Below are 16,023 nucleotides of genomic sequence, written 5' to 3'. Positions count from 1 at the left end.
TTCCACCGGAGTACCCCTTTAAAGTAGTCTATGGTCCTTCTGCTTCTGGTCACCCACAGCTATCCTGCACGCTTACCAGCAGCCTCTACCTCTTACTCATCCTCTTCATTGAGCCCCATGGAACAGTATGTTCTGAAGCCTCAGGGAAAGGCTTGCAAACAAATACCGGCCATGGAAATTTCCATAATTAATTATATATTTGTGGCATCACAGGAAGCTCCGCCCATGCCCATACACGTTGATTCACATACCAGCCCAGCATCAGCAAATTAACCCCTCAGCCACAGTCTGGCAGTGAGGTCCACAGCAGACGGGCAGGGGTAGATTGACAACTCATGGGGACCCCGGGCAGGAGTGGATCATTGGGGTCCCTATGTGTGAGCCACAACTATATAGGTGCATTGGCCACATACAATAAAATTTATTTCTCCTACCTTAAATGAGGGTGCATTCACACCACATTTATGGCATATGGGAACCGGATCCAGCTGGGAAATGTGCTAACCGGGCGCTCCCGTATCCCAGGCCCGGCCCCCATCTCATTCATTTGAATGAGCTGACCAGAGTCAGATTTTGACACCGGGCGGCTCATTTTTTCCCTGTATCCGGTTTTGTGACCGGACTGAGGACTGTGGTATACTACGGTTTTTAGTCCGGTCACAAAACCGGATATGGGGAGAAAATGAGCCGACAGGAGTCACTATGTGACTCCGGTCAGCTCGTTCAAATAAATGAGATGCGGGAATGGGACCAGCTGGGATACAGGAGCGCACGGTTTGCACATTTCCCAGCCGGATCCGGTCCTTGTCTGCCATAAACGTGGTGTGAATGCAGCCTAATACTGTAACTGAATATCTTCACACAATGACTGGATAACACCACCATACCATGACTGAACAATACCACCATACCAAGACTAGATAACACTGCCATACCATGACTGGACAATACCACCATACCAAGACTAGATAACACCGCCATACCATGACTGAACAATACCACCATACCAAGACTAGATAACACCACCATACCATGACAGAACAATACCACCATACCAAGACTAGATAACACCACCATACCATGACTGAACATTACCACCATACCAAGACTAGAAAACACCGCCATACCATGACTGAACATTACCACCATACCAAGACTAGATAACACCGCCATACCATGACTGAACAATACCGAACAATACCACGACTAGATAACACTGTCATATCATGACTGAACAATACCACCATACCACCATACCAAGACTAGATAACACTGTCGTACCATGACTGAACAATACCACCATACCAAGACTAGATAACACCGCCATACCATGACTGAACAATACCGCCATACCAAGACTAGATAACGCCGCCATACCATGACTAGATAACACCGCTATACCAAGACTAGATAACACTGCCATACCATGACTGAACAATACCACCATACCAAGACTAGATAGCACCGCCATACCATGACTGAACAATAGCACCATACCAAGACTAGATAACACCGCCATACCATGACTGAGCCATACCATCATACCAAGACTAGATAACACCGTCGTACCATGACTGAACAATACCACCGTACAAGCTATCATTCTGCATAAGGGTACTGTTACGCCTGCCCCGACCTTCTGCTACGTCTGACCTTGCCTCTGCCTAGTCCTTCTGTCCCACGCCTTCTCAGCAGTCAGCGAGGTTGAGCCGTTGCTAGTGGATACGACCTGGTTGTTACTGCCGCAGCAAGACCATCCCGCTTTGCGGCGGGCTCTGGTGAACACCAGTAGCCTCTTAGAACCGGTCCACCAGCACGGTCCACGCCAATCCCTCGCTGACACAGTGGATCCACAACCTGTAAGCCGAATTGTGACAGGTACATTGACATGTGGATATTTTACTGTGTGTTTTGCTGCTGATTTTCAAAGGTCAGCTAAATCAGCTGCAGAAAATCAGCAATGAACAGCAAAATATGTGTTCACACGAGCGGATTTGTTTTCAAACTCATACCGTGTTACCCGCTGAGTGTGAATGGGGACGGGCTGTCTGCAGAAAATTTACAACAGCGGAATTTTTTAAACTCACAGTGAAAAACATGGCCCGAGTTTGAAAACAAATCTGCCCATGTGAACGCAGCTTAAGGACAGTTCCCACTGCGCATTTTCTACAGCAGATTTTGCGGCCAAAAGGCAGAAAAATCTGCAGCATTAATAAGGACATAATTCTACAGAAGCTGCGGAGTCATAGGAGAACTGTATTTCACAGAGTAAAAATGCAAGTACTACAACTCCCAGTGTGCCCTGTCTGTGCTCCCCTAAGGCTCAAGGTTAAAGGAGGCACAGGCTGAACAGACACACCATGGTCCTGAAGTTGTGGAAGATCCTGAACAAAAAAACTAACAAAAAACAATCCTCCTCCAATGTTATCCTCAGTCTGCTGCTCTGCCATCTTCCCCCCTTATCAGACACTGTGTGAGTACTTACAGGGGCTGCTATCACTTAGTGTAGCATCAAGGTGAGTTTGCTGAGTTCTGTGCAGGCAGATGACAGGCCTGTGTGTGAGGGAGAAGTCTCCACCAATCAGAGCTCAGCTGACAAAGGGAGTGGGCGGGGTTAGCTCTCTTCTCCCTCTCACAGCACAGAGGGCTTAGAGAAATACTGCCATTTGGTATTTTTACATAAAACATGCTGGCAGGGTGTCTAAAATACCGGCTGTGCTGGTAAAATACCAGCCAGGTGGCAACCCTAATCTTTACTTCACATCTTTACCTTACAATTTTACCTCAAAACTTTACTTCACATCCTTACCTCACAACTTTTCCTCCCAACTTTACCTCACATCTTAACCTCACATCTTAACCTCACAACTTTACCTCACAACTTTACCTGACATCTTTACCTCACATCTTTACCTCACAACTATACCTGACATCTTTACCTCACATCTTTACCTCACAACTTTACCTCACATCTTTACCTGACATCTTTACCTCACAACTTTACCTCACATCTTTACCACACAACTTTACCTCACAACTTTACCTCACAACTTTACCTCACAACTTTACCTCACAACTTTACCTCACATCTTTACCTCACATCTTTACCTCACAACTTTACCTCACATGCTTACCTCAAAATGTTTCCCCACATCTTTACCTCACATCATTACCTCACAATTTTACCACACATCATTACCTAAGATCTTTACCTTACAGCTTAAATTCTGGCATAGAGGAAAGATGGTGGCTCATGTAACTTGGTGTGGAGAGTCCAGGAAGAAACCAGAGGCCATATCAAATCTTTTTAACCCCTTAAGGACATAAGCCTATTTTGGCCTTAACCTCTTAACCCCTTCCCGCTATAGGATGTATGCATACGTCCAAGCATCCGTCACGTTCGCGCAATACGTCCTAGCAATCTCCGGCACTGCCGTGGGCAGCGCAGGATATCGGTGATGGGACCCGGCTGTTAATCACAGCCGGTGTCCCACTGCAGCTGCCGGAGCTGCGATCGCACCGATCGCGGCAGCATTAACTTCTGGATGCCGTAATCAATTCTGATCACGGCATCTATGGTGTTGACAGGGGGAGCACTCTCCCCCTATTCACCAATGGCGCCGCCGTGATACGATCTCGGGTTGCCATTGGTTGCTATGGCAGCAGGAGGTCAGATCATGACCTCCTGTATGCCTGCTACGGAAGCCTGTGAGATTCAGCCAGAGGCTGGATCGCACAGGCTGTACAGTGTGCAGCTCATCAGGTCATACTGTGCTGCAGTACAAATGTATGTACTATAAAATTATAATGTAAATTATCCTGCACGGTGAACGCCGTAAAAAAACATCAACAAAAGCACCAAATTTGCCAATTTTGGTACAAATAGTGAAATAAAAAAGATCAAAAGGTATCACCTAGCACAAAAAAGTACAGCTCATCCTGCAAAAAATAAGAGCCTGGTCATAAGCCCTTATTCAATGGCGTCGGACGAAAAATAAAAAAGTTACGGCTGTTGGAAAATTAGTGACAGAAAAATAATTTTGCTCAGAAAAGGAAAAAGAACATAGAAAGCCATATAAAATGGGCATCGCCATAATCGTACTGACCCACAGAATAAATATAACATCACTTTTACCGCACAGTGTACACCATAAAAAAAAAAACGCCAGAAAGTTTTTCACAAAAAATGCTGCATGTGTCAACAAAAATGCACCAGTTATATAAAGTACAATATGTCCCGAAAAAACAATCTCAGAATCACTCTGCTCAGAAAAAGTGTTCTAAAGTTATTACCATTTAAAGAGATGCATGTCAAATTTCAAAAAAAGAGCCTGGTCATTGAGGTAAAAAACGGGTCCGTCCTTAAGGGGTTAAGGACGCAAGGCGTACCTGTACACCCTGCGCCCATTCTCGGTCTATAAGCGGGGTCATGCCGTGACCCCGCATCACAGCCGGTCGGTCCCAGCGGCTAATAAAAGCCAGGACTGGGCTAATAGCGTGCAGCACCGATCATTGTGCCACGGGCTATTAACCTTTTAGACGCGGTGTTCAAAGTTGATTGCCGCGTCTAAAGTAACAAAAACACACTCCCAGCAGCTCAGTGGGGCTGATCGGGACCATTGCGGTGAAATTGCAATGTCCCGATCAGCTAGGACGCAGCAGAAGCGTGCCTTACCTGCCTCCTGCATGTCCGATCGGCGATTGATTGCTCCAAGCCCAAAATCCAGGCTTGAACAATCGACTGCCAATAATACTGATCATTGCCATGTAAATGCATGGCAATGATCTATGTAGCAGATCAGTGTGTGCAGTGCTATAGCCACTAGAGGGGGCTATAACACTGCAAAAAAAAAAGGGTGAAAAAAAAGTTAATAAAGATCATTTAACCTCTTCCCTAATAAAAGTAAGAATCACCCCCTTTTCCCATAAAAAAAAAATAAAATAAAAACTGTATCGCCCCGTGCGGAAATTTCCGTACTATAAAAATATATTGTTAATTAAACCACACGATCAATGGCCTACGCGCAAAAAAATTCCAAAGTCCAAAATAGCTTCTTTTTGGTCACTTTTTATATCATGAAAAAATGAATAAAAAGTTTTTAAAAGGTAAGGAGGAAAAAACGAAAGTGCAAAAATGGAAAAACCCTGAGTCCTTAAAGGGTTAAGGACCGGGCCCATTTCAATTTTTGCATTTTTTGTTTTTTCCTCCTCCCCTTTTAAAATCCATAACTCATTTATTTTTCCACCTACAGACCCATATGAGGGCTTGTTTTTTACGTGACCAATTATAAGATCTAATTTGTAATAAGATCTTTTATTTACCAACTTTTGGGGGTTTGTTTTTTGGTAAAAATAGTACATTATCTTTATTCTGTAGGTCAATGTGATTAAAATTATACCCTTTTATTTCGTTTTTTCTTTTATTGTACTACGTTAAAAAAAAAAAAAAGCTAACTTTTTTTTACAAAATTGATATGCATAAACTTTTCTGACCCCTATAACTTTTTCATTTTTCGGTATACAGGAATGTCTGAAGGCTCATTTTTTGCACCATGATCTGTAGCTTTTATTGATACCATTTTTGATGATACGATTTTAACTGTTTTAATGAAACTTTTTGATTGCTTTTTATTAGCAATCAAAATTGAACATCCGTATTTTTGGTGTTTGGTATTTTTTTTTTATTATATATTCAGTTTACCGTTCAGGATCATAAACATTATATTTCAATACTTTAGACAATTACACACATGGCGATACGAAAAATGTTAAGGGTGATTTAATTTTTTTATTAGGAGAGAGGGATATAATTTCCCAAACTTTTTTAAATGTTTTATTTTATACTTTTTAAGTCTCCATAGAGGACTTTCATATGCAATCATTAGATTGCATTTACTGTATAATGCTATGCCTATGGCATAGCATTACACAGTATGATTGGGGATCCACTTAGATAGATTCGCTAGGCCAAGCTACACCTGTGGATCAGCGATCTGCATCAGGAGGCAGGTAATGGGACCCTCCTCTACAATTTTTTCTCCACTAAGCTACCAGCAACTCATATTCACTTTAGATGATGTTATCGGCAATGATCATGGCGTCTAAAGGGTTAAATAACAGGTAGCTCGCTCCAAACTCACCTAAGCATTCAGGGGGTACAGATACGCCCTTTGTCCTTAAGTACAGGACACAAGGGCATACCTGTACGCTCACTGTCCTGAACTGATAAAAGAGGTAATTTAAAACTAAATAAAATACTTTTTGTTGCCTCATGTGCCCTGATTTCAAGACTGTGTTGTTGTTTTTTTCGCATGTTTGGATGTCACTTATTTAAAGGGGTGGAAAACTTTATAAGCTATATGAATTGGGAATTAGTGTAATCATAAAGATCCTCAGTTTAAACCATTATCAATATAACAAGGCAGTTTTTCTGTTAAGTACACTGTCTCCCGCCTGTCTTTTTTGTTGATGGCTTCTGTGTTTTGGCGTTACCTCTGTTATACTATAAAATATATATATATATATATATATATATATATATACACTATATATATATATATATATATATATATATATATATATATATATAGATAAATACCAGAATAGTTGCAGCACTCCCAAAACAATGCATGTGGGTTCCAATTTTTTTGGATACAACCTAGGAGTGCTGCGCTATCTTTTGTTGGATATATACCATATATATATATATATATATATATATATATATATATATATATATATATGTGTGTGTGTGTAAAAAAAAAAAAAGAAAGTAAATTCTGCGGAGATGGAGGTAGTAGAATTTGGTTTCTTTTGTTTCTCTGTTTTGTCATTTACCTTGTTTACTGTTTTGGATGCTGATGTGGCAGGTTCTCTTGCCTGGAAGTTATTGGAGTTGCCTATGGTGCTTTTCTTTTGGATTTTCATGTCACAGCTGGCGGTACAGGAGCAGTCAGTTCAGTAATGGACACCAGGAATTGCCAGCATATAATGTTTAAATTCCGTTATCACTATTGATCACAGCATTTAACCATTTAATTGAGTGATCTCTGATGTTTGTCATTACCGCCAAGAGGTCAGCTGCTAATAGCAGTAGGCATCTGTCAGTTATGATGCGGACCTGTTTCTCACTCCCGCACCATATTCCCATCAGCCGACCCATGATGTACATGTACATCATGGGTTGGGAAAGAGTTAAAGAGTACCTGTCATATTCCACCTATACCTTTTTTTTTGTTGCTCACTTGGTTTTTATCCTGTGTTCTGGAGGGGGCGTGTCCTTACTCTATATGACTCCCTATGGGTCTCTCTATCCAATCACTGCAGGCTGCTCTGTAACCCCTTCCTCACTGTTTTCAGACAGGATTCTGATAGACTGGACAGGAGTGAGCACAGAGTGTTAGTACTGCCCTCACTTCCTGGACTTTGGGGGAGATTTATCAAAACCTGTCCAGAGGAAAAGTGGCTAAATTGCCCTTAGCAACTAATCATATCGCTGCTTTCATTTTGCAGAAGCCTTGTTAATAATGAAAGAAGCGATCTGATTGGTTCCTATGGGCAACTGGGCAACTTTTCCTCTGGACAGGTTGTGATAAATCTCCCCCATTATCCCGGCCTGTGCCTGAGCTCGGACAAAGATGATGCTCCATCCGCACAGGATTATGTTCTGGATGGTATGTAGACCCCTAGTGGTCTTTTTTTATAAGCTATGATTTCTATAAAAAGCATATAAAATTTTCTTATGAAGTATATTAGAAAGATTAATATTTTGCCAAGATGCACAACATATAAAAAGTGACTGAATCTGACAGTGCCCATTTAAAGGGGTACTCCAGAGGAAAACTTTTTTTTTTAATCAACTGGTGCCAGAAAGTTAAACAGATCTGTAAATTACTTCTATTAAAAAAATCTTCATCCTTCCAGTACTTATTTGCTGCTGGATGCTACAGAGGAAATTCTTTTCTTTTTGGATGACAGAGCTCTCTGCTGACATCTCTGTCCATTTTAAGAACTGTCCAGAGTAGGAGAAAATCCCCATAGAAAACATATGCTGCTCTGGACAGTTCCTAAAATGGACAGAGATGTCAGCAGAGAGCACTGTGCTCGTGATGTCAGCAGAAAGCATTGTGTTCCAAAAAAGAAAAGAAAAGTAGTATTCAGCAGCTAATAAGTACTGGAAGGATTAGGATTTTATAATAGAAGTAATTTACAAATCTGTTTAACTTTCTGGCACCAGATGATTAAAAAAAAGTTTTCCACCCGTGTACCCCTTCAAGGGTTGACAGCAGTCTTTTTATTTTCTTCTTCTCTGCGGATCTTGTGAACTAGGGCAGTGTCCTAATACCTGACACAATCACTGTCCTATAGAACAAAACTACACAAGTTCTATACACCTGATAGAGATGGAGAACGTCACCACTCGTCCCTGCCTTATTATAGATTATGTGACACGGGGAGGAGTTTGGGCATCTTGTAAAAGGTGCAGAACCTGTCGGTCATCACAGTAAGGACTCACCATGATCCAGATCCTTGGTCTTCTACTGCTGTGTACAGGAGCCGCTGCAGGTAACCTGGCTATATATGGAATCCGGGAGTAAAATGTTTGTTATACATTGTTATTTCTTGTAGATTATCTTTAGTCTGTGGTTCTCTACTCTTAACCTTATCATTGCTTCTCTTCTCAGATCTGCAGTGCACTGTGATCCCTGGAAATCTGAAGCAGATCGATGCAGGTGCCGGTCAGGTCTATGGTGTGAACAATGATGACAACATCTACCAATGGGTGGACCAAAACTGGAAGCTGATTCCTGGCAAACTGATCCATGTGTCGGTCGGTCCAGCCGGTGTCTGGGGAGTCAACAGGGCGAATAATATCTATAAATTACAAGATGGCAACTGGGTGGCTGTTAACGGTAAGAGGACTATTTGTGAGCCTTTTACTGTTCTATATTGTAGATACAGGGGTGACTACAGTAAGCAACACAAACCCTCTTACCACTATTTTACCATTAAAGGGGTACTCCGGTAGAATTTTTTTTTTCCGACTGGTGCCAGAAAGTTAAACAGATTTGTAAATGACTTCTATCTAAAAATCTTAATTCTTCCAGTACTTATCAACTGCTGTGTGCTCCACAGGAAGTTCTTTTCTTATTGAATTTTTCTGTCTGACAACAGTGCTCTCTGCTGACACCTCTGTTCATGTCAGGAGCTGTCCAGAGCAGGAGAGGTTCTGTGGGGAATTGTTCCTGCTCTTAAAAAATCTTTAACCTTCCAGTACTTTTTAGCAGCTGTATGCTACAGAGGAAGTTTCTTTCTTTTTTCTCCTTTTCTCCTTTCTTATTATTTCTTTTATGTCTTGTCCACAGTGCTCTCTGCTGACACCTGATGCCCGTATCAGGAACTGTTAAGAGCAGGAGAAAATTCCCATTGCAAACCTATGCGGCTCTGGACAGTTCCTGACATGGACAGAGGTGTCAGCAGAGAGCACTGTGGACAAGACTAAAAAGTAATTAAAAAAGAAAAGAATTTCCTCTGTGGTATTCAGCTGCTAAAAAGTACTGGAAGGGTAAAGATTTTTTAATAGAATTAATTTACAAATCTGTTTAACTTTTTGGCACCAGTTGATTTGAAATGTTTTTTTTTTCTTCCACTGGAGTACCCCTTTAATGGGGTTTCTAGCAGAAAGAACGCCCACACTTTCTTAAATCCTAAGGACCTTTGTAACAAAAGAAGGATAACCCAAAGTGGTAAACGCCTTAAGTCACTATTTCATGAACATTATAGTAAAAGATTGATGTAGACATTAGACACAATTTTCTGTAGCGGTGGATGATTTATTGCTATAAGGAGCGGTTCTGGTATTTATAGTATTTACTCTGAATTACACTTAGCAGGTTCTGCAGAACATACCAGAGCTGCTGTGTTTGCTTTCCCTGTTATGTCTGAATACATGAGATTAGTAAAGGTTCTTGTGGACACAGTCTACCTCAGTCGTGGTATGTGTCAGAGAGATTGAGGGTTTAGACAGACAGGTTTCTCTAGCTTATCAAAAAGATAATACAATATGTACAGTAATACAGGTTGTGGATGTGCAGTAAAACAGTAATACAATATCTGACTTGGGTAAAAAAAAAAGTTGACTTGCTATCACATCCATTGGAGTCCCTTTGGACTATCTACCTACCTATCTATCTATCTATCTATCTATCTATCTCATATCTATCTCATATATATCTATCTGTGATAGCCACGGAGTGTTAGCAGAAATATCTTATCACTTTGTGACGCCAGGGCACTGTTAGCCTATACATGGTCCAAGGTTGGAGACAGCTTCTACTGGGCCAGACACAGGGAGTAAATGAACGCACCGATGTCAGGTTACTGATAACTGTCTTACAGAATGACCAGAGAAATTAGATTTGAGCTAGGCCTTTCATTGAAGCTTCTCCACGCAGCACACCCGAACCACACTGTTGCTCAGGAGCCACACTACTGTGAAACTGGGGCAACTCCTCCCCAGCTACACTATAAGGGTGAGAATTTAGGGGTTCCCATTGGCAGGCAGGGTCACATGGGGTTTACTGCTCTCATTTAAGGGTACAGTAACAGAAAAACATACATACATACATATATTAGTAACAGAATTGATTTACGAAAATATATTATTTTGCTATATAATGTAAACATAATTAATTTAACTGCAAGTTTCTAGTGGGCCCAACACCCCGTGCTGCCAAGCTGCCTGAAGCAGTCCGAAGCCCCAGGACAGCAGTTGGTGCTGGGACACCACATATCTATCTGTCTGTCGATCTATCTCATATCTATCTAGGCCAGTGATTCCCAACCGGGTCCCATCACGACTCTCTGGCAATTATTATTTTTTTAATCTCCTGCCTCGGCCTGCGGGCCTGTGAATCATGGCCATGAGTGAGTCACAGGCGCGCAGGCCGGGAAGGGAATATATGCAATTGGAATGGTGCGCAGGACCATCCGCACCCGGACCCAGGAGCATCCATCCTCCCGGCCCCAGAAGCATCCATCCTCCCGGCCCCAGGAGCATCCATCCTCCCGGCCCCAGGAGCATCCATCCTCCCGGCCCCAGGAGCATCCATCCTCCCGGCCCCAGGAGCATCCATCCTCCCGGCCCCAGGAGCATCCATCCTCCAGGCCCCAGGAGCATCCATCCTCCCGGTCCCAGGAGCATCCATTCTTCTTGCCCCAGGAACATCTTCCTGGCCCCCTGCAAAAGGACATTGAAAAACAGCTCAGCTTAATCAAGATACTGCCCCCTCTTCCCTCTGTCACCCCTGTCCACTCCCCTTTGTCACCCCTCTGTTACCCCTTTCACCTTTGTCCACTTTCCTGTCATCCATGTCCACCTTGTCTACCCCTGTCACCCATGTTCACCACCCCTCTGACCACCCCCCAGTCACCCCCATCACCAATGTCCAACCCCCGCTATTCACCCCTCTGTCCCTTTGTCACCCCTGTCCACCCCTCTGTTACTACCATGTCACAACTGTCCACCCCCGTTACCACCTTGTCATTCCTGTCCACCCCTCTTTCACCCCCTATGCCCCCCTGTCACCCATGTACACTCTTCTACATGTATACCCCTCAGCACCCCTCTGTCCCCCATGTACACTCCGCTACACTCTCAACACCCCTGTTACTCATGTACACCTCTCTGTCACCCCTACGCACCCCTGTCACCCATGTACACTCTTCTACACCCATCTGTCACACATGTACACCCCTCAACACCCCTCTGTCACCCATGTACACTCCTCTACACCCCAACACCCCGTTACCCATGTACACCCCCCCCTGTCACCCCTGTACACTCTTCGACATCCCTCTATCACCCATGTACACTCCTCTACACCCCCAACACCCCTGTTACCCATGTACACTCTTCTACACCCCTCTGTTACCCCTTTACACCTATACACCCCTGTATTCCTCTTCACTTGTAAAAGGGGAATCTGAAGGCTGATGCACGAAAAGTGCAGAGCCTAATAGGTTTATTTTGCTGGTTTAATGGTGAAGAATTGTGGCTGGAAGAAATCATTATGATGACCCGGAGAAGAGAAGGGAACGACAATGATTTTAGAAGACGTCACTTGTGAGTTGCTGTATAAAGCAGCACTGTAATCTACATAGCCAACAGATAAATTGATGTTGTGCATTGTGGCTGTTTACCCCCCTCACCCTTTTTCCGAGGGGTTCTAAGTTGAAAAAGGTTGGGAAACACTGATCTAGGCGGTATAGGAATTGGATTGGAGTGCTGCAGACTTATTCCTATACTGCCTTGAAGTATACGGACCGTGACTTGGCCCGTTATCTGCTGGCACCCACCATCCTTGATATACCTATGGTTGTGCTGCTTCTTCTTTGGATTTATCTATCTATCTCATATTTATCTGTGGTGAGGGTGTGATGAGGGCAGATGGAATTACCCTAGGGGCAGATGGCATTAACCCCTTGTGTTCATGACGCCAGGGCGTGGTTTAACCTCTTCACCACTCGAAGGTATACCGCTGGGTCCTGGGCTAGGCACGGGGGCAAATAATGACTCCGATGCCAAGTTACGGAACAACGACAGCTTTACTGAGTTAGACAGGTGTAACAGTCTTAACAGCTTAGCCAGGCCCACAGAAGTGACCAGTGACTTCAGAGACCTTAGGGCTTGTTGGGGCTTGTAGTGGACTTGGATAATTTGATGCAGGACCACGCTGATTTGACACAGATTAATCTTAACTGACCTGACTGGGACTGACTAGTCAGACTTCACCCCGTTTGTAGCTTACCAGCTTTTGACCTTCACCTGTGGGGCAGTGGACTTGTGGATGCGTGGTAGACTTTAGGCCTCCTCAGGACACCAGACACTCTCTCAGGACCCCACTGTTCCTCAGCAGCAACTACACAAGAGACTGAACTAGCTCCCCCCAGGGTATATATGGAGGAGTCTCGGGAGGGGTCCCATAGGTCACCTTATAAGTCACATGGTCACTGGTGCCTTCCTTGGTTACAACACATGACAACAGTATTTAAAGGTAAATGACAAGTTATATACATTGCATTAGATAACACAGGTGCTAGTTAACTATTTAGGGAATGCAGATGAAAGAGGGGCCCAGGGGTCACTGAATGGAGTCTGCCTGACTGGGAAGCAAGGATACAGGGGTGCAACTCCTGTACTGGGCCACCACATATCTATCTATCTGTCTCATTAAAAAATATCCATGATTTTGTTGCCCTAGGTCTTTTGAAGCAGATAGACGCAGGTGGGGATAAATTCCTGTCTGGAGCCAACGCATGGGACGCCATTTACTGCCTGAGCCAGGATCAAACCATTTCCAGATCGGTCGTCTTCGCCTATACCCAACTAGAGGGGGCTCTGAAGTATTACAGCTGTGGCCCTTATGGCTGCTGGGGTGTCAATTCCGCCAATAACATATATTACCGCTATGATGTGAAGCCCACATCCTGTCGGGGAAGTCGGTGGCAGCAGATACAAGGCAGTTTGGTCATGGTGGAGGTCGGCACAGATGGTTCTGTGTATGGTGTGAACGCCCAAGGAAATGTGTATAAAAGGTAAAAGCTTAGTAGACATTGAATATCACTATCATACATAGTATATAAACAGGTTGTAGTGGTATAGTGACTGACACAATAGAGTCATGAGATTGACTTCCATCCTGTACAAGTTCTGCGTGTCTTTAGTATATTTGGGAATATTTGATGATTTTGCATCTGCATCACTGGACTAATATGTCTACTCCTTAATCTTAAAGGAATAGTCCAGTATAACAAAACTTATCCTGCAGATGGGGGATAACTGTCAGATCGCGGGGGGTCCAACCTCTAGGACTCCCCTGCCCTGGGGCCCCAGCTCTCTATATGAATGGAGTGTGTTGACGACGGCACAAAACTGTAGTCGACATATCCCTTTATCTCTAGAGGAGAGCTGGAGATACCCAAGTGCTGTATCTCTGGCTCTCCCATGGAGATACTGTGTCGGCCACAGCATCATGCCATGGCCGACACATTCATGCAGAGAGCCAGGTGGGAGATTGTGAGGGGTCCCAGTGGTCAGACCCCCCTGCCCCAATCTGACACTGGTATACATCCTACACATAGGTTATCCATCATAACAAAACGTATCCCCTATTTAAAGGGGTACTCCGGTGGAATACATTTTTTTTTTTATTAACTGGTGTCAGAAAGTCAAACAGATTTGTAAATGACTTCTATTTAAAAATCTTAACCCTTCCAGTACTTATCAGCTGCTGTATGTTCCAGAGGAAGTTCTTTTCTTTTTGAATTTCTTTTCTGTCTGACCACAGTGCTCTCTGCTGACACCTCTGTCCATGTCAGGAACTGGCCAGAGCAGGAACAATTCCCCATAGCAAACCTCTCCGGCTCTGGACAGTTCCTGACATGAACAGAGGTGTCAGCAGAGAGCATTGTGGTCAGACAGAAAAATTCAAAAAAGGAAAGAACTTCCTGTGGAGCATACAGCAGCTGATAAGTACTGGACGGATTAAGATTTTTAGATAAAAGTAATTTACAATTCTGTTTAACTTGGCACCAGGTAATTAAAAAATAAAAATGTTTTCCACTGGAGTACCCCTTTAAGTGGTCCCACTCCCAGTGAGGATCTGTCTAATGGCCATGTCATTATGGGACCCAAGTTCTGTGGTGATAATTTCAGGATATATCTCTATAGGGGAGCTCTGCTTTTCTGTAAAGATAAATAACATAATTCTGTTTATATGCGGAAACCACTAGGAGCAGCTTGAGCATTTAGCTGATATTAAGGGAATACTGTAGTACAAAATAACTTATCCCCTATCCTTCGGATAGGGGATAAGTTATTTTGCACTACAATATTCCTTTAATAGAAGCAATATAAATCTATGTGGAGGGCTCCCCTAGTGGTGGACGCAATACTGGCTGGTGAAGCAGGTCACAGCTGGGCACAATGTAAGATTATACCATAGTTATCACTTGACTGTCATAATCAATGTACCACCTCTTTTTCAGGGAAGGGATCTCGGCTAGAAATCCTATTGGGACCTCTTGGACTATGACGGATTTCTGTGGCACTTTCCGACATGTATCTTATGATGATGGAAACCTGTGGCTTCTCACCACGAATGGAAACATCTATAAATGCAAAGTCAATGGCTCCGTTGTCCCAACCCTGTGATGAGATCCCAGGATCACTAGTCACACAGCCAAATGGAGCAAAAAGTATTCACTTTGTTTTTTTTGTTTTTGTGAGTTGAAATGAATTAATTACAGGGCAATAACGGAAAAAAAATCTAAAAAAAATTATCTAAAAAATAAAAATAAAAAAAATAAAAAAAAAGGTACTTCTTATCTCTAATGTGGAATAAAATCGAGCTTTCAAACTATTTTATTTTCTGCATTTTTCTTCATCCTACCGGATGCCAGAGATCTTCCCGATGAACTGGGTCTGCCCCTGCTTTGAGTTGCAAGAAGAGACATACAATATGGCATGTAGCACTGTGCCAGCTAATGATGCCCATTATTACAATCAGCACCAGCCCAATATGCTTCCATTACGGCCTGCATCAGTCCAGCCAGTGTTGCCTACAAAAATATAACTATAAGGCTAGGTTCAGACTACGGAATTTCCGACAGAAATTCCGTTTTAAAATTTCCGTCCGAAATTCCGCTTGCTAAAAAGTACATGCGAGTCAATGGGATTACCGTGCACCTGTCCATACTTCGGATTTTTTCACTCGGAATTTGCGTGTCTAATTTCCGCTAGAAAATTTCCGCATGAAGAAAGGAGGTGCTCTTTCTTTGGACGGATTTCCGCAGCAGAATCCCATTAACTTCAATGGGACTCTCATTTCCCGGCGGATTTTTGTTCAAACGTGGAATGTAGGCAGATCGAAAGCGAATTACATGCGGAAAATCCGTACGGATTTGAGTCAGAAATGTAAATATGATCAGCCCACTGGTTCTTGGACTAGCCCACATTGAAAA

General features: G+C 43.2%; 1 protein-coding gene across 7 annotated transcripts; it reads left to right on the top strand.

Annotated features, from left to right (window-relative positions):
- Nucleotides 1-2,172: 2,172 nt before the first annotated feature.
- LOC130294196 (fish-egg lectin-like) lies at nucleotides 2,173-15,294 on the top strand. 7 transcript variants are annotated; one of them, XM_056543733.1, is made up of 5 exons: nucleotides 2,641-2,669; nucleotides 8,329-8,565; nucleotides 8,685-8,912; nucleotides 13,263-13,596; nucleotides 15,049-15,294. In XM_056543733.1, the coding sequence occupies exons 2-5, from the start codon at nucleotides 8,517-8,519 to the stop codon at nucleotides 15,212-15,214; spliced, it is 777 nt and encodes a 258-aa protein (XP_056399708.1). In that variant the 5' UTR covers nucleotides 2,641-2,669; nucleotides 8,329-8,516; the 3' UTR covers nucleotides 15,215-15,294. The 7 variants fall into 7 exon arrangements, with proteins under 7 accessions (XP_056399705.1, XP_056399708.1, XP_056399709.1 ...); XM_056543734.1 differs by having other exon boundaries at nucleotides 2,650-2,669; nucleotides 8,368-8,565; XM_056543736.1 differs by having other exon boundaries at nucleotides 2,652-2,669; nucleotides 8,440-8,565.
- The last annotated feature ends 729 nt before the right edge of the window (nucleotides 15,295-16,023 follow it).

This window comes from Hyla sarda, chromosome 10 (genome assembly GCF_029499605.1).
Source record: "Hyla sarda isolate aHylSar1 chromosome 10, aHylSar1.hap1, whole genome shotgun sequence".
In the NCBI taxonomy this organism is placed as follows: Eukaryota; Metazoa; Chordata; class Amphibia; order Anura; family Hylidae; genus Hyla; species Hyla sarda.
Note: the sequence above shows the minus strand (reverse complement) of the source record. Positions and strands in the feature narration are given on the sequence as shown.

What these genes read in the sequence shown, in the direction of transcription:
- LOC130294196 (XM_056543730.1), top strand. Translation starts at nt 2,422, where the DNA reads ATGTTATCCTCAGTCTGCTGCTCTGCCATCTTCCCCCCTTATCAGACA. An exon ending in CAACTGGGTGGCTGTTAACG is followed by an intron (nt 8,913 to 13,262) that starts GTAAGAGGACTA and finishes TTGTTGCCCTAG; the next exon opens with GTCTTTTGAAGCAGATAGAC. An exon ending in CAAGGAAATGTGTATAAAAG is followed by an intron (nt 13,597 to 15,048) that starts GTAAAAGCTTAG and finishes CCTCTTTTTCAG; the next exon opens with GGAAGGGATCTCGGCTAGAA.